General features: G+C 50.3%; 1 protein-coding gene across 1 annotated transcript; it reads left to right on the top strand.

The window, feature by feature from the left end:
* The first annotated feature begins 778 nt into the window (after positions 1–778).
* ANKRD16 (ankyrin repeat domain 16) lies at positions 779–16,726 on the top strand. The gene is made up of 7 exons (XM_009584160.1): positions 779–1,116; positions 4,241–4,461; positions 8,373–8,415; positions 9,481–9,589; positions 11,236–11,397; positions 14,605–14,683; positions 16,526–16,726. The coding sequence occupies exons 1-7, from the start codon at positions 779–781 to the stop codon at positions 16,684–16,686; spliced, it is 1,113 nt and encodes a 370-aa protein (XP_009582455.1). The 3' UTR covers positions 16,687–16,726.
* Positions 16,727–17,113: the final 387 nt, after the last annotated feature.

Below are 17,113 nucleotides of genomic sequence, written 5' to 3'. Positions count from 1 at the left end.
TTCTGGATTTCCTGAGGGAAAAGGAAATTTCTGTGAGAGGCTAGTTTCTAGCTTTCCTGAGTGAAAAGGAAATTTCTGGTTTTCCGGAGGGGAAGGAGAATTTCTGTTTTTCCGGAAGCAGAAGACCGTTCCTGGTTTTCTTGAGGGAAAAGGAAATTTCTGTTTTTTCTAAGGAATAAGGGAGTTTCTGTTTTTCCTAAAGGATAGGCCAGTTTCTGGTTTTCCTGAGGGAGAGGCTGGTTTCTGGTTTTCCTGAGGGAAAAGGAAATTTCTGGTTTTCCGGAGGGAGCCTCTGGTTCCTAGATTTCCCAAGGGAAGAGGAGATTTCTTGTTTTCCTAAGGGGAAAGGGAATTTCTGTTTTTCCTGAGGGAGAGGTTGGATCCTGGTTTCCTCAGGGAAAGGAAATTTCTTGTTTTCTGGAGGGAGAGACCAGTTCCTAATTTTCCCAAGGGAAAAGGAAATTTCTGGTTTTACTAAGGGAGAGGCTGGTTCCTGGCTTTCCTGAGGGAAAAGGAAATTTCTGTTTTTTCTGAAGGGGAGGCCAGTTTCTGGTTTTCTGGAGGGAGAAGGAAATCTCTGGTTATCCTGAGGGAGAGGCCGGTTTGTGGATTTGCTGAGGGAAAAGGAAATGTCTGTTTTTCTGGAGGGAGAGGCTGGGTCCTGTTTTTCCTGAGGGGAAAGGTAATTTCTGTTTATCCCGACCCAGGAAGCAGCCATTGTATTCACGCAGTTTGAAATCATAATCCTGATTTTTTTCTCTTTCTTCCAGATCTAGCCATGGCGGAAGGGGAGAGGCCGAGGCCGCTCCTCCGACTGGTGCAGGAGGGACGGCTGGACCTCCTTCGGGACGAGCTGCGGCCGGATGATGCGCTGGGCCCAGCAGTGCGGAGCCAGCGCTACGGGCGCTTGGGGGACACGCTGCTGCACCACGCTGCCCGCTACGGGCACCGGGACGTCCTCGCCTACCTGGTAGAAGCGCTGGGGATGGACGTTGAGGTGTTCAATAGTGACTACAAAAGACCCCTCCACGAAGCAGCCTCCATGGGCCACGGGGAATGTGTTTCCTACCTCCTGGAGAGAGGTGCGAGCGTAGACTGCTTGAAAAAGGCAGACTGGTAGGTCACTGGTTTGCTTTGTCGCGCGTCAGAGCGATATCTGAAAGAGGTTTGGATGCAGAAGGTGGGAATGCGACTGCAGGAGCCGTCATTTAGAATCATAGAATAGTTTGGGTTGGAAGGGACCTTTAAAGGTCATCCAGTCCAACCCCCCTGCTGTGGACAGGGACATCTTCCACTAGATCAGGTTGCTCAGAGCCCCGTCCAACCTAACCTTGAATGTTCCCAGGGATGGGGCATCTACCACCTCTCTGGGCAACCTGCTCCAGTGTCTCACCACCCTCATAGTGAAGAATTTCTTCCTTATGTCCAATCCAAACCTTCCCTCTCTCAGTTTAAAACTGTTGCTCCTTGTCCTGTCACTGCAGACCCTGGTAAAATGTCTCTCCCCATCTTTCTTATAAGCCCCTTTAAGTACTGAAAGGCCGCAATAAGGTCTCGCCGAACCCTTCTCTTCTCCAGGCTGAACAACCCCAACTCTCTCATAGCAGAGGTGTTCCATCCCCCTGATCATCTTTGTGGCCTCCTCTGGACCCGCTCCAACAGGTCCATGTCTTTCTTGTGCTGAGGACCCCAGAGCTGGACGCAGCACTGCAGGGGGGGTCTCATCAGAGCAGAGCAGAGCAGAGGGGCAGAATCCCCTCCCTCGACCTGCTGGCCACGCTGCTGGTGATGCAGCCCAGGATACGGTTGGCTTTCTGGGCTAAATTCCATCCCTATCACTGATTTCCCCCTGTTTATCGTAGAAGCTGTAAATTACTGCTTCATTAGGACATCCAATTTAAAAGCTTTCATCCGCAGCTATTTGTTCTTCCCCATTCCCCCGTTTGATGGGAATCAGTGATACTGATTCACATTTTTGTGTCCTGGTCCTCAGAAACTGAAATAAGATGATAAAAAGTAAGTTTTACTCCTGTTTCCCCCCAGCAAACAGAGCCTCTCGGGTCAGGTTTGCTACTGATGTAATAGCAACAGCTTCAGCAACCCCAAAAACAACTGGTTTCTTCAGGGCTTTTGTTTGCCTGCCATGCGGGTAACATGTAAGCAAATGGTGAGGGAATGAGAATTGGGAATAAAAAATAAAGCCTAATCCACAGACAAGCAGCAGGCCTGATTAATGTCAAATTCTCCTCTTGGGAAGGGAGATTTCTGTGTACCACCTTGTAAAAGAAAGCAGAGTCTCCCCAGCCCACAAATTAAAGCCTGGGGAGGTTGTTTTGAAGCTGAACTAACACAAATACAAAGGCAGCATCCTAGTCCTTGTAATTTTAGGCTGTGCCAGCGTCATGCTGACATCAGGGGGAGCAGAGGGAGGCAGAGATCTCATGAGCTGCGTGCAGATGCATGTGCAAGCCTGGTTTTCTTTGATAGGCCCGCAGTACCCTTCTATCCATGGATTAAAAACGGGGAGCTATGTGCTTGCTAGCGCATGTCCCAGCCTTCGGACAAAGTCTCATTTGCATTGAAAATATATGCTGATCTGAGGCACTGTATAGAAACGGAGCTGCAGGAAACACGGAGCTCCAGGCTCAGCTCTACCCTGTCATTCCCAGCAGACGCGTGTCTAATCTCTTCTTAAAAATCTCCATCGCTGGAGATTTTATCTCCCTTCTCAGCACTCTCTTCCTGTCCTTATCTGTCCTGACAACTGGAGCATTTGTCCTAATGTCTAAGCCAAATCTCTCTCCCTGCAGTTTAGACCCAGGAGTCCTTATTCCTTGTGCAGTGGGAAGTTTTTGTGCCACAGCTTTTCCTGAATGAGGAATGGAGGGTTTTTTTGTCTCCCAGCTGACGTATGTGTGTTGGTGAAGAGGAGATAAGCCCCCTCCATGCTGAAGAAGTGTTCATCTTTTCTGGGAAAGCTCAGAGGTTTCTGTCTGATCCGTGTGCGCACCCAGCGTTTGATGATTGGGTGAAGTTTATAAACAGATAAAATGGAGAATGCAGCTCCCACTTGCAGCAGTTAAGCTATTATTGTTATATAATGTGGTAATTAAGGAAAATAGAGGTCGGTGCTGGTGAGGTGGTGAAATTAGTCACTTAAGTAAAGCCAAATACGGGAGATGTCTGTGGGTTCACCACCTCAAGCTACCCACGCTTTGCCTTGCGAGTAAACCCTCAGCTAACGCCCACCTCCTGATGGCTCCGGGCTTGCTCCTCCAAAGGAGGCTGCAGATCCAGCAACCACGCCGGTCCTCAGTGGGGAAGAATGGGCAAGGAGATAAGAGGTCACCAGGGAGGAAAAACTCAGTGGTGAGCCTGTTCTGCTGCCAAGCGGGAGCTGGGGTGGTTGTTAATCTGCGGCGCGTGGGTTTTAGGTGTGAAAACGTGGTCATTGCTGGATACGGGGTTGAAAGCAGGGCGAGATGGGCTGTTTGCTGTATTTATTTGTCAGATGTATCCACTGGCTTTCCAGGAGCACACACGCAATCCGTGCAAGGCACAGCTTGGAAATTGTGGGATGGAGAAGATGCTGTTCCCCTGGGGAGCTTGTAAAAGATGTTTTTAAATATCAAAGGTTGTTCCCAGGCATGTGAAACAGGACAAAACTGTGAAAAGCTTCACTCTCAGGCCAGCTGTTCTCCATCAGAAACGTTCCAGAGTGGCATTTGCTGGTACACTCATGCCCTGCTGCCAGGAGATACGGCGTTGTCTCTGGTTTGCTGCCTGCAGCCACAGCTGCCTGTCTGGGTGACTGGCTGCGGTAAGAAACACTGATGTTAACAGCTCTGTCTCAACAGTCCCCAAAAGTCCAGACCTCCCCGTATTACCTGCATGAAAAAGCAGTGCTATAAAATCTCAGGGGTCCATATGCAGCGCGTGGTGAGCCTCAGTCAAAGCATCCGAACGCAGTTGAGATGATAAATTTAGCCTCGGGCTTGGAGAAGGTCTTTGCCTTTAGCCAGCAAAGTTTCCTACTACCTCAGAGTGGTTTTAGCGCATCAATTTTCCCTCTGGCTAGCTCACTACAGCTGGCACTGAGCTACTGTGTTTTGTTAGACAGGGTGGTTGGTGCTACAGACAACTTTAGATCATGCTTCAAGCTCAGACGTTAGAACAAAAGCTGTCAGGCTCGTACGGCACTGTCTCTCTGGTTATCATGTTTGCCTCATCTTTCTTTTAGGACTCCCCTAATGATGGCTTGCACCAGGCAAAACCTGGAGGTGATCAAAGCTCTCGTGGAGCATGGAGCCAACCCACTGCTGAAGAATAAGGATGGCTGGAATTGCTTCCACATCGCGAGCCGGGAGGGCCATCCCCAGGTCCTCCGGTACCTGCTGGACATGTCCCCGGGCAGCTGGGACACGGAGAGCACGATAAAGAGAACGCCGCTGCACACAGCAGGTAAAAGAGGGTCCCGTTGCCACCAGATGTGTTGGAAGAGAAGAGCAAGCCGTGGCAGCAGCAGAGAACAGAAAGGGGCTGTTGTTTCAGCTCACGTTTAGTTTGGAGAAGCAAAATGTGACCTGTCTTGGTACAAAAACACAGGGAAACAGTTAAATATTAGGTTATTGAAATTAAATGAAAAGAGGCTAATGGTGGGCACTAGCAGGAGCTCACCTTTCTGAACTTCCGTCTGCTAACAGTGCTCTGCTACATCTTTGCTGGGTTTCACCTCAGGACAGACACTTATTTTAGTTGCTTTCAGATAAACCAAGAGCAAGAATTAGGCTTAATATTTCTTAATGAAGTGCCAAAGACTGAGCTCGTGAGGTTGGAGGGCCCTCAGTTCCCATTTCACTGGATTTTGCCTGTGCTCAAAGCATGTTTTTGTGGTGCATAACAGTTATGTTCTCTTGGGAGTGGTGGATCCATCCCAGGATCCCACTCGCAATCACCCACTGACTTTGGCCTCCTTGGACCAGGGTGTTCGTCTCCATCTCTACCTCCCTGTGACAGATATGTCCAGGCTCCCACAGCTCATAACACATTGTAATACACTTTTCCTTGCTGGCGTATAAAGCTGTGAATTGTGCTTGGAAAATCTGCAAGGCTCCAAGCATATCCTGGCATTTTAAGAGTCCTAAAAGCAACAGAGCTGCCGAGAGGCACCTTTTGGGATCTGCCTGTTGATGGACATTTTTACCAGTTTGGTTTATAGTCTCCTCGTCAGTTTTTGTAAGAGGAGTATCTCTCGAAATGATCCATTTTTGTCTGAATGCTTGATGGGTTAGGTCACTATGGCAAATCTGAAGAGCTGTGGGGTCTCTAGGCATAACCTCTAGAAGAAGCATCACAGGTTTTGGTATTCCTACATTGCTCTTAAGAAGGTAGTATCTAGTGGTGAGAAGTCCAGAGTGCCTTTCTGCAAACGGGAAGGATCGCCTCTACTGCGAATACGAAGAGGCTGTTGTTAGGGTTGGAGCCCACAGTGTCTGATTCCCCTTCTCTGCCCCTTTCGTTGGTTTAAAAGGACATATAAAGGGAACGAACTGGTTTGAAGAACCACAGGCGTCATCAGGCGTGGTGGGGAGCAGAAGGGCACAGTTAGCTGAACAGTGACCCAGAGGCAGTTTGGATTTGGTTTCTGGCTTTCTGACTCTTTCATCCTTGAGATGGAGTGATTCATCTTAATTTATGAATGATGCAGAAGGTGTGCCTCAATTAAGTTCTGAGTCTTAATACATTGAATGGCCCAAAAATGTATTAATGCAGAATTAAGTTTGTCCTGCTGTGTTTCATTGCAGAGTATCAGGTCTGGTTACCCACAGACCTGTGTTAGCTCGGCAGTGCAGATAAAGCATGTGTCTTCCCAGAGCTTAAATCCCCTTAACTCTGCAGTGGGAGTGGATGATGAAGGGAGGGAGTGAGTGAGCGGAGGGGTGTGCGAAACCAAGTCGGGGTTACGTTGTGGGGCAGGCTCGGGGCTGGAGGGTGGTGGCTGACCTGAATCTGAAACATGCCTCATCCCTGAGCAGGGATTAGGCTGTCCCAGGCCTCGGCAGTGTCTCTGCCAGAGAGATGAGCGTGGGGAGCCACTGCTCAAAGCTGTGGCTACCTAAACTCATTTCCCAAAGAATTTAATAGGGATTGACTCCCTGGAAAGACCTGACGTATCGTGAGGAGACCCCTGCTGTGCTGTAATTAATCAGTTGGGTATGTTGCTCCTTGGCTGTCATTCCCGTTACTTCTCCGGCCCTCAGTAGCCGCCCGTCCACTGCACTGTGCTCATCAGCAGTGACAGTCCCAGCCCAGGGGCATCGGCTGCGCCTTAGTCCTTGTGCTTGACCTGAGAATGAAAAATAGCTGATGAGTTGTTTGATGTTTCAGGCTGGGCGGCGAGGAGCAGGTTGCCTGAATGAGAAATGGCTAATCCTCATTTATTTGCACGTTCTCCTGTCCCTGCTCAATCCCAGGTCTTGTGTTTCTGTGTCTGGGCTGGCAGGCTGGGCTCGCAGCCCCCTCTCAGCCCTCTCCCTGCAGAGGAGTGGACGTTGGGTTGGGATCTGGGGGTTGAGTATCTGGGAACAGGGTCAGGAGCCAGGTGAGGACTCTCCTGAGGAAAAGGGGGGCTTTTGATTTTGAGCTTAAAGTCTCCTCCCTGCCTCGTAGCGCTTGGGATATGGGGGTACAGACAGCAACGGTGGGATCCAATGCCCAGTTCTCACTGCTTCCTAGAGGTGTCTCCACCTCTGTGTTGCCTCCTGTGTTTGACTTTCACTGTGGCAAAGCCATCAACCCATGATTTGGGTTGATTTCTGGTCATTTTACTGATCCAGGTTAGACCCTGGACCACACATTGGCGGAGCAGCAGGCGGGGCAGGCCCCCCAGCCGGTGCAGGAGCGACTGGGCAGCAGGAAGGGCTGGAGCTGCTTAAACCACCTTTGCCCCCATCATAATTTTAGCCCAGGATGATGCTGGGGGCTGCTGCTCGGAGGGTGCTGGTGCCAGCATCCCCACTCACACCACCACATAGCCCAGTTAGATACAGCTCCTGAGGCAGGGGCACGGGCGAGGGGCTGGAGACGATGCTGGAGCTGCCGGGGGGAATCATTTTTTTTTCCGCTCTCTCAATGAGTTTACATCCCAAGGGTGTGGATATGAACACATTAACCCGTGACCAGTCCAGCTGGCTTCCTGGCACAGTTATCCCTGGATAGATGATGGGTAATTTTCTCCCCTGTGCAATTTTTTTTCGGGTTGATGCCTCAAGCTTTGCTGCTTCATATATCCGTAGCCTGAGGCAAGAAAGCAGGGGAGATGTAATTAGAGGAAGTGGAGTGCAACAGTGGATCTGAACGCTGCAGCGTTCTTGTGTTTCTGTTGCTGTTAAAGGATGTAATCGTGTTGCTTGGGGTGTTTTTTCTTCACGTAGCTTGGATTTTTTAAAGCCTCCATTTCGAAAATCCTTTTCACAGTGTGGCTCTGCCTGTATTTACATCAGCTCAGGTGAAGGGGTGATAAACGGGCTGGGAGCAGGAGCAAGCAGCCAAGATCTGGGAGGATGGGAACCCCTCGTTGGGCTTTCAAAGAGCATCTATTGTGCAGCTGTGTCTGAAGGTTATTGCTGGTAAGGCATTTTTGCCAGGGGCCCTTCTTCCATCGCAGGGAGTAAATAGCCTGATGTAGCAGCTCCGGGCTTGGTTTGATTTTTTTTTTTTTTGCTTTAATGATTTCGTTTGTTTTGCAAAATGACCTGCAGAAAAAAAGCCAGGTCAAGGCTGTCCTTGCATTGCTGTAATACAATGTGGTTTTAAAAAAAAAAAAAAGAGAGAGAGAATATTTCAGTGTATGATGTTCAAATCCTCCCCCACTGTTGTTGTTTTTCCTCTGAGATGCTGTCTGGGTGAGGATGCTTCATTAGGATGATGTGATGAGTAGTCTGCGTGGCTGAGAAGGGGTGGAAATGCCATCCAGCTATTCACCAGCTCCCTGCTTTGTGTTCGTTTTGCTTCTCACAGATTTCATTTTAGGGATTAACAAATACTTGCAAGAAAAGATCTTTGTGTCAGCTTAATAGCGTGTACTCATGCATGCACTCTGCAGGTAGAGGCAAATGGTGCCTATATGCATGCCTTTTCCCTGTTTTATCTGGTGTTTTCCTATAGGATCAGGGAAAGGGAAGGCTTCAGATCTGGAGACAATGTTTTAATTACAAAAAAAAAAATCAAAAGCTTTGAATTTAAAGCCTCTTGGGAACCCCTTCCTGCATTACGAGTAAGCCAAAAGGGTCAGAAACTTGATTATGTTTCACGTAGGCGGACGGTGGCATGAAAACATAAATCAACCCTGCACTTCTCTCACTCTCTCGCAGCAATGCATGGCTGTTTTGACGTTGTGGAGCTGCTCCTGGAGCGGTAAGCAGGCTTCCTCCCGGTACTGCCTCTGCCTCCTCGCTCTCCCCCGCCTCCCATCCACCGCCAGGCTCGCTCTAGCCGCCTGGACACAAAGGGCGTTTATGCTGTTTGGGAAGCCCGGTTGCACAGCTGCCCTGCATGCGATCCCGTTTCCTCCAGGTTTTTCACAGCTGATTAGGGGCCTTTGAGACAAGGATGCGCTCCGGATGGGCTCCCGTGGGCTCTGACTTCGCTATGACATAAACCCCGGTTATATAACTCGGCTCTTTTTCTGTGCTGATTCATTCCCGTTGCCTCCGATGTGTCTGAGGCCATACGATAACAACACAACAGTTTTTTGGCAGCTTGGTTCTGGGTGCAGCTCCTCCAGGCTGGACTCAGCCTCCAGGCTTTATTTTCAGGCTCCGGTTCCCAGGAGACTGCTGTGAAGTGGCTTTAAATCAGCCCGTGCCCAGTCATCCTGACCCTGTTACCTTCCTAACCAGCACTGCCTGCTGCCAGAGCTGGAGCAGCTTTCCCCAGGCACCGCAGCCGCTGCTAGCTCCTGTTAGTCGACTCATCCCAGCCTTGTTAATTCCTGTCCACGCTTGGCCCAGTGTAAACATAGCCCTGTGATTCGAGCCAGGCTTTCAATTTTAATTCAGACTTCTCTCATTTCAATGGAGCTTTAACCTGAGCGAGACCTGTGGGCTTTGATTTTGTATGTGGTGGTGTTACATGAGGATATGGTTTTCCCCTCTGCCAGTTCACACCTTACCCCTGCTAGAGATCCTCTTCAGGGGGCAAGGGAAATATGAATGATCTGTAGAGCCCTGGCTTTCCGGTAGCCCAGGCAAGCCACACGGGCTGAGTACCAGATCTCTGACCCAAAAAACCCCAGCAGACCGTACCCCAGGCCGTAAAGCATCGAGACAGGTTTATGCACGATCTACGGGCAGGCTTTATATCTGTCATTTCCGATCCCATCCACTGATAGTCTCCTGCCCCACCAATGCAAAGCAACTGGTGCAGTAAGGATTTTAGAGCCGCCAGCAACTCTGTCCTGGCTTTTGTCTTCTCTCCCAGGTGCCAGTACAAACCTGACAGCAGAGACAAATGTGGAGTCACTGCCTTTATGGATGCTATCCAGAACGGGCATGTCAACATTGCCCGGCTGCTTTTGGAAAAACACCAGGTAGGTGCCAAACTAGAACCGCCTGGGACAGGCAATCCACGCGTTCACCGTAACTGTATTGTAAAGAAGCAAATTCCCAAATTGTAAAGAAGTGAATTTCAAAAGAAGGCAAATTCTCCCTGGAGATGAGCAAGATTTTGCCGAGTAAGGCCACCAGGACTCAGCTCATGGTGAAGATCTCGCCTTGGGGCAGGGATATGTCCCCTTAGCTGGTGAAGGGGGATGGAGAGACAAGGCAGTGGCAGGAGGGGACAGGACTTGCCCAGCGCTGCAGGGGCAGCTGTGTCAAAGCCAAGACCAGCACTCGGGAGTGCCAGGGCTCAGCGTGGAGGCTCTCGTGGCAGCGCTGAGGGTGGATAACACGGAGGCGTCTGGCTGCGCCGGCAGCAGCTCATCTCTGGCCTCCCTCTCTCGTGGCAGCTGCTGCTCCCGTGTTGTCTCCCAGTAATCTCCGATTTCCTCCAACATACAAGGCATAACAGGGATGTTATTAGAGCCAATTGTGCATAGCAGGAACCAGACCCCTGCATTATTTATTGGCTGCTGAACTGATGTGAGATGGTTGGAGCCCACTTAATGGCTGATTCTCATGGAGGTGGGGTTGTGCCTCCCTTCTCACCTACTTTGCCCTCACTTTGCCTCTCCCCTGCACCAGCTCTGGTGTTCATCAGACACCGTACCGAACCAGTGCACCTCATGGCCTGGGAGAAAGCTAGCATGGCAAAACCAGTGAATCCGTTTGTGCCACGCTGGCAGGTTGAATCGGCCAGCTGAGCCCCCAGCATGGCACGGAGTGGGCGAGGGAAGGTGATACCACACTTTTCAAGGTCACAGGCTTTGGACTTACTCAGCCGTAACACCTAGCCTCACCCAGCAGAGGTGGTTTGATGCCCAGGTTGCGTTCAAGTGTGTAGATAGTCGTTGACTTCAGGAGATGTTCATGTGCTTATCTTCGCTCATCTGGCCCTTACAGGATAAAACATCTGTGAAGTTTGCTTTTGTTTTTAGTCTCACAAGTCAGGCAAGGAAAATGAAATTGTTGGTTTAATTTCCTCGTGGTGCCCTGGCTTACTGCCATGAAGCAGCATTGGAAACGCTAATGGCAGTGTTGCTACCTTCTAGGTTTTACAAAACCGTGAGTCAGGCCCACTAGACTTCAAGAGGCTGGATTATATCCTCTAAGATGAGTGCACTGTGTATTACTTCTGTTACCCTTCTTGATTTTATGTCTTTGCGATTCACGTTCAGAGACTCACAGAAGAGACCTCATGAGGTCATCCACCCACCTCCCTCCCTCCACCTGTGTCTACGTTCTTCTCCACCAGCAGAAAGGTTGGACATGGGTTGTTTCTTGCTGCTTTAAAGAGTTGAAACCCATCATATATGTTCAAACTGAAGAGAGAGGGCTTGGTGGTTCTTTTTTGGCACTGGTTTTGCTTATCACTTAACAAGCTCAGCAGAGAGCTGGCTCTGGTCTGCAAATCATGGTGCTACCAACTGCACCTGTCCTGCTGTGACATCCCACGTGTTCATTGCCATCACCATGGCCGTGGCAGGCAGACATGATTCTGCTTGGGCTGGTGATTGCCCTTGAAGGTTTGGCCAAGCTGCTCATTGCTTTCCCTTTCCTTCCTCCCCCATTCCAGGCCTGTCCTACAGCCATGGACGCGCTAGGCGCTCAGCCTCTGCACCGGGCAGCCGTCACAGCCCAGGATGAAGCCATCCAGTTCCTCGTCTCTGAGCTGGGTGTCGATGTCAACGAGAGAGCGACGGCCCTCCAACTCACAGCACTGCACTACGCAGCCAAGGTTTGTTCCTGTTCCCAGGCTTCCTCTACAAAGTCTTTGCCAGTTGATGTGCTACAGGCAGACATCTAAAACAGGCTGGTTTAGATGTTCGCCACTGATGGAGGATTTACATTCCTAGCGCATCCTCTGTCACTATCTGTCTGCTCCTGACCAGTCCCATACCCTGTTTAATGGTTTTTAGACCCTCATTAAGTATGCCCAGCTGTCTGCAGAGTGGCGGTGGGTATCTGAGTTGCTCTGTTCACCGCTTTCCTGCCCATGCCGCTAACTGCGCTGTGGCTTAGTAAACCCTCCTGCCTGGCGTGTGGCTGAGTGGAATCGTGCAGGAGCAGAGGCAGGTGGCGATAGGGCACAGCTCCTTTGCCATCCAGTTGGCCATGCTGTGGATAGGGCTTGACCCACATCTCTGGTGAGCGTTACTCTTCCAGTCTGCTGCCTTTGGACCAAAGTGCAATATCTGAAAGGAGACCACCCTGCTAGTTATTGGGAGCTGTAGGTACCAACAGTTCATGAGCTGTGACAGTTCTTGACCAGCGTCTTCTCACTCGCTTGGCAGAGGAGACGTGGATGAAACGCTGCTCAGATTTCTTTCTCTGTCTGTCTTCAGCCCTGGCAGTTTGGGTCACAGCGGGTCGGTGGCCAGTCTCCATGTCAGCAGCTTGCTGGACAGAAGATAGCTGATGCGCTGTGAAACAGCAACTGTTTGTCCCAGTAGGCCGGATTCTGGCCTGCCCATGGTCAGATGTGAGAAAGGAGAGGTGGAAAGGCAGAGGGAGCTCCTGGGTGCTTATCTGTGTCCTTCGCACAGGACCTGTTTTGAATTCCAGGCAGTGAGAGCCGTTTGAGCTTTCTTCTCCTCCCATCTCACGCCTGTGCGGGAAGTGGGGTCGGGTGAGCTGTGGGTCCTGCAATGCTCCCTGGGAGCACGGAGCAGGTCCCAAAAGCCTTACCGCTGACCAGGATCCCTCCTGGGACCTTGCTGCCTCCCTTCTGCTTGGTGCTGTCGTACCACAGTGTGCAGCATGCTGGCAGCTGGCAGCAAGGAAAGGTCCTTGCTCAGATCCCTGCATGTTAAACCTTATGAGCTTTAACATGCAGCACTCAGCGCCTGGTCTAGACTTGTAGTGGGAACGAAGCAGCATCCCAGCGTCCCATTCCTACAAAAGCATCAATGACACTTACTGGGAGTGCTGGCAACAGTATTCTCCTCCAGCAGGACCCAGCCGTGGCATTTGCTGGCTCCCACAAAGGAGGCCTTTCTCCCAGCTTCCCTTCCTCATGCTCTGAGAAACCATGTTGAAAGCCCTTTTGGTTGCCAAGGGTACATTTAACAGCAAGGCTATTGGGGAATATAATGTGCCTTGGAGAAGATCCCAGCTCTGTCTTGGCGAGTGGCTGATTGGGGAGCAATTTGATGGGTTTCTCTTCCTTCCCGAGGCTCAGTGTCACTTTATATTTACAGCATCATTTGTTTGGCTGGTGGGTTTTTTCCTTCTTTTCTTATTACTTTGCATTTATAAATACGTGAAAATCAAATTACACTTTCAACTCAATTTGCTGCCAAGGCTGTGGCAGCTGAAGCGGTTCCTGGCTTGCCATCTTTGCCACTGAGAAGGGGTGTGCATGCAGCAAGGAAATGGGAGCCTTGAGCAGAGGGGAAGATGCTACTGAGTCGTACGATAACGGGGGAGAAGAGTGGGTGGTGGGGATAAAAATAAGGGCCTTCCATTCTCATGCCGCACAACAAAGACTAATTCATTGCATTGAAGAAGTAATTACAAAATCTGGTGTGTTATTTAGGGACAGAGGATTTATTTACAGAGAAGCATGTGCAGAGGGGAGGGATGTCGGGGCTGTATTGCATTTTCCCCTGCAGCGTTTAAAATTGGCTACTGGCAGAGGAAAGATAGAGGACGCTGGGTCGTGACAGTGTGCAAGCGTGACATTGGGCGTCTTCTCACAGGGCATTACAATACTGGAGTAATCCTTTAGGAAATGCCAGTGCCCGAGGGTACCGCAGGCAGATGCACAACAGTCCACATCAGCAACAGGTTCTGCTCTCTGAGCTGAAATACACCTCGGTAAGAGCAACTCTAGAACCTCGTGGTACTTGAAGTGGATTTACAGTGTAGAAAAACACACAGTTTTTTGCTGACATTTAGTCCTTTTAACAGCCAGCTGCCAATTATGAAAGGTAAGTCAGGGATCCTACAGCTCTGTGGCCAGTTGAAGTTAAAAGCAATTTAATTGAGTTACTTGATTGGAGGCGAGGACTGGAGAGGCAAAGGCAAGATCGGTTGACAAATTAATGCACTAATTTGCTATTAAGAAACATCTTTAGGTTGTGTCACCCAGTTGTCAGAGGTCGTTTGTGCATTAACTCCTCCACAGCCACCGGCAAAGGCAAAGCCACACTGGCAGACAATGCTCCAAATTCCTCACACCTCAAGGTCCTGGCTGTGCAAGGTAGATATATTGACCACGATCAGGAAGATCATATGGGATCTATAGTTGTCTAAAAGCAGATCCACCTGCCTGGATCTGGACTTGGTTGTGTGTCTATCACACCTGCCCTGGCAAGGCACCGCTCTCAGGCTTTGGCTGTACCACCGCCACCAGAGACAGCTCTGCACTGTAGCGTGATTTTAAGCCCTATTGATCTTAACTGAACACTTCTGATTTTAAATATTAAATATTCGCAGAGAGAATTATGCTCCTGGGATGCTTCTTGCTGCTGCTTTTTCAGCCTCTGGGTTGAAATTGCTGCCAGGGGCACGTGAGGCATACAGACACACTGACTGAGGGCCAAGATCTCACTCTTCTCACAGGCTGCCAGCGGCAGGGCTGGAGAAAGTGCCCGGTGGCATCTCTGTGACCAATTCCTGTAGGGTAACAGCAGCATATCTGCTGTGCCTGGGCAATCCCTGGCTAATGGACCTGATCTGCACTGCCACAGGCAGCTGACCCTGATTTCCAGCCGCTGTAAGGTCCTCTGGAGCCTGGAGCAGCTCCTGGTAGCCCCGGATTTGACCGTGACAGAGTGGATCTGCGTCTGTGCCCTTCCAGGTGCCGTATGCGCTTAGGGACGGATCACTTGCAGCCTCCTTTCTTTTCAGGCCTGTGTTATTTCTGCTAAATGCAAAGGTGAGAAATTGTGGAGAGCTGGTTCTGAATAAATAATCCACGTGCCTGTGCTCACCACTGCAGGAAGGACACGTGCACACCATCCAGACGCTGCTGTCCCTTGGCGCTGATGTCCACGCAAAGGATGGGAAGAGCCGTTCTGGTAAGGCTACCGAGCTATTTGTTCACCTCTATATGACAGCAAGAGTGCGCTTTAGTAACAGGAGCCCAGCCTCCAAAGCAGCCCATGCTGTGTCTGCTCAGCGGAGCGTGCAAGGGGATGCCAGATGCACATATGCAAATGGGTCTCGGAGCAGCGCAACGTGTGGGGGGGTTTTTTGCAGCTTTCATTCACTGGCTGTCTTCCTGCTGGACTTTCTGATGCCTAATGGCGTGGTTGAGCCTGCACTGGGGCCTTTCCCTTGGGCCAATTAGCATTAGAGATGCTAATTGGTGTTTCTCTCTACCCAGCTGCTTATTTTGCATGGAACTTTTGGGAGCTTAGTATCTTTGATATCGCTACCTCGCCATCAAATTTGGTTGAAATTAGCCAATTCAAAACGGTTAGGGTGGGCAGACAAATACAAGAATCGCACAAGCTCTTAAGCCTTAATTCCTTAGCAAACTGCCTAGGAATGGCTTATGAGCAAATAACAGAGAGCTTGAACGTAAATATAGTTGCTATAGTAATGCCAGTGAGTTGGCATTCCCAGCGTGAGAGTATGAGACATCTTTTGCATCAGCATCTCTCTCTCAAAAAAAGTATACATAAATGGTTTCAGCCATTGCCAAAATTGGCAACTTACCCAGTCTTCAGGTTTGCTTAATAACACGCTTCAGCGGTGAGCATGAACAGTCTTGTATCTCTTGATCTCTCCCTCCACCCCCTCAGTGAGTAAATTCAAGCTCTGCTGAACTCACCCAACCCAGGGACGTTTGTGGTGCCTCCTCATGCCCGTCGGCTGCCCCGTTCCCCGGCACCTTTGCTGTGTTAGTCTCACTGCGTCCTGGGGAGCTTCTCACCCAGACTCCGCTCCTTGAAAGTGTCCTGCATGGATTATCCATGGGGATCACGATGCCTCATGGTCAACATCAGCCTGCAGCAGGAGCTAATGACCCTCAGCGTAAAAGATACTCACCCCTGTGCAGGATTAAGCCAGGAGAAGGCAGCTGGCTCACCCTGCTGCACAAGCCAAGTGTAACAGGTCTGCCTAACTGTGCTGGAGCCACGCTGGATCAGCGTGCCGGCTGTTGGAGGGGTCTGCGAGATGAGCTGGGGCTTGGGCTGAGGTATTTCAGCCTCCTCCTGTAGGATGCTCTTTGCTGCATGCAGTGCATGGAAACCTTTCTGATTTATTCCCTGACCCTGGAGTGAGCTGGCAGGGAGCCCCAGCCCACGAAGGACCGCGGTCACTTCCAGAGTAGTTTCAGGCCCCTCTCTTGCATGTCACTATTAAATCCACCCCAAACACAGAGCAATAAGAAAACCAGAGGCCTTCTGCTCTGTCCCACAGCCTCCCCCTCCTGCCGTGGGCACCCTCTGCCCGTGACTCAGTCAAAATGAACCAAGTTGGCTTAAATACTCCTGATATGTTTGCAAACCTGGTTAGCTTTGGCTCAGCCAGGCTAGTACTGCTCGATGGGTTGGAGAGACTAGTAACCTGTGAGGGAAAGACCAGGGTAATAGCTAGGATAAGCCGGGCTGATCGTTCTTCTACCCAGCATGGCTGGGTGTAGAAGAGGACGTGTCCCCTGCTTGGGCAGGTTTAGTCATCCCATCGCTGCTGTAGATACGCACAGCCGCAGCAGTTGAGCCCTGCTGCACCATCACACAGCTGCTCAGCTGCGTGTTGCAACTGGGAAAAGTAATTTTTCACCATCAATGCGTTCCCTCTGCTGACTCGGTTTCCTTCCCTGGGAATCCAATGTTTGCATCTGAAGCAGGCTGAGGCCGAAATCACCAGGCAATCTCAGCTCTTGTCTCGACATCTTGTCTCCTCCACAGCCCTGCACGCAGCGTGCGCTGGGCAGCAGGCAGCTGCCGCACGGATCCTGCTCTGCGCCGGGCTGCAGGACACCCCGGATGGCACAGGCACACTGGCACGGCAGCTCGCGAGGAAGCCGGATGTCATCCAGGTTTTCCAGGAAACAAATGTCAGCCCGTGAGACGTAATGGGAAAAAGAGAAACACATTTAATTTCAGCGTTGTACCTTAGTTATCACTAATAACTATTCAGATTTAGGCAAACACCGGTTTAAAATGATGGAATTTTTGCCCAAGGATTTAGCAGAGAAACCAAGCTTGACACTTGGGAAATATGTTTAGAAGAAAACATATTTTAAATAGGATTATCTCAGAAAGATAACGGACGTGAAAAGCATGTTTTAAATAGGATTATCTCAAAAAGGTAATGGACATAATGGGTCTGGGCTGTTACATTCCTGTACTGATCCCATCCTTGTAAATATTTGGCTGCTCTTCTTCCAGTTCCAAATTTCAGGGCTGAACTTCACCTCTTCTTGTGCAGCACCCAGCACATCCAGACAGTTGAGGCTGCGGTTCTCTGAAGTATTACTATCCAAGGAAGATGCC

Source organism: Fulmarus glacialis, unplaced genomic scaffold, assembly GCF_000690835.1.
Source record: "Fulmarus glacialis isolate BGI_N327 unplaced genomic scaffold, ASM69083v1 scaffold14158, whole genome shotgun sequence".
Classification (NCBI taxonomy): domain Eukaryota; kingdom Metazoa; phylum Chordata; class Aves; order Procellariiformes; family Procellariidae; genus Fulmarus; species Fulmarus glacialis.
This window is presented reverse-complemented; position numbering and strand designations above follow the sequence as displayed.

What these genes read in the sequence shown, in the direction of transcription:
- ANKRD16 (XM_009584160.1), top strand. Translation starts at nt 779, where the DNA reads ATGGCGGAAGGGGAGAGGCCGAGGCCGCTCCTCCGACTGGTGCAGGAG. An exon ending in AACGCCGCTGCACACAGCAG is followed by an intron (nt 4,462 to 8,372) that starts GTAAAAGAGGGT and finishes ACTCTCTCGCAG; the next exon opens with CAATGCATGGCTGTTTTGAC. An exon ending in TGCTTTTGGAAAAACACCAG is followed by an intron (nt 9,590 to 11,235) that starts GTAGGTGCCAAA and finishes CCCCCATTCCAG; the next exon opens with GCCTGTCCTACAGCCATGGA.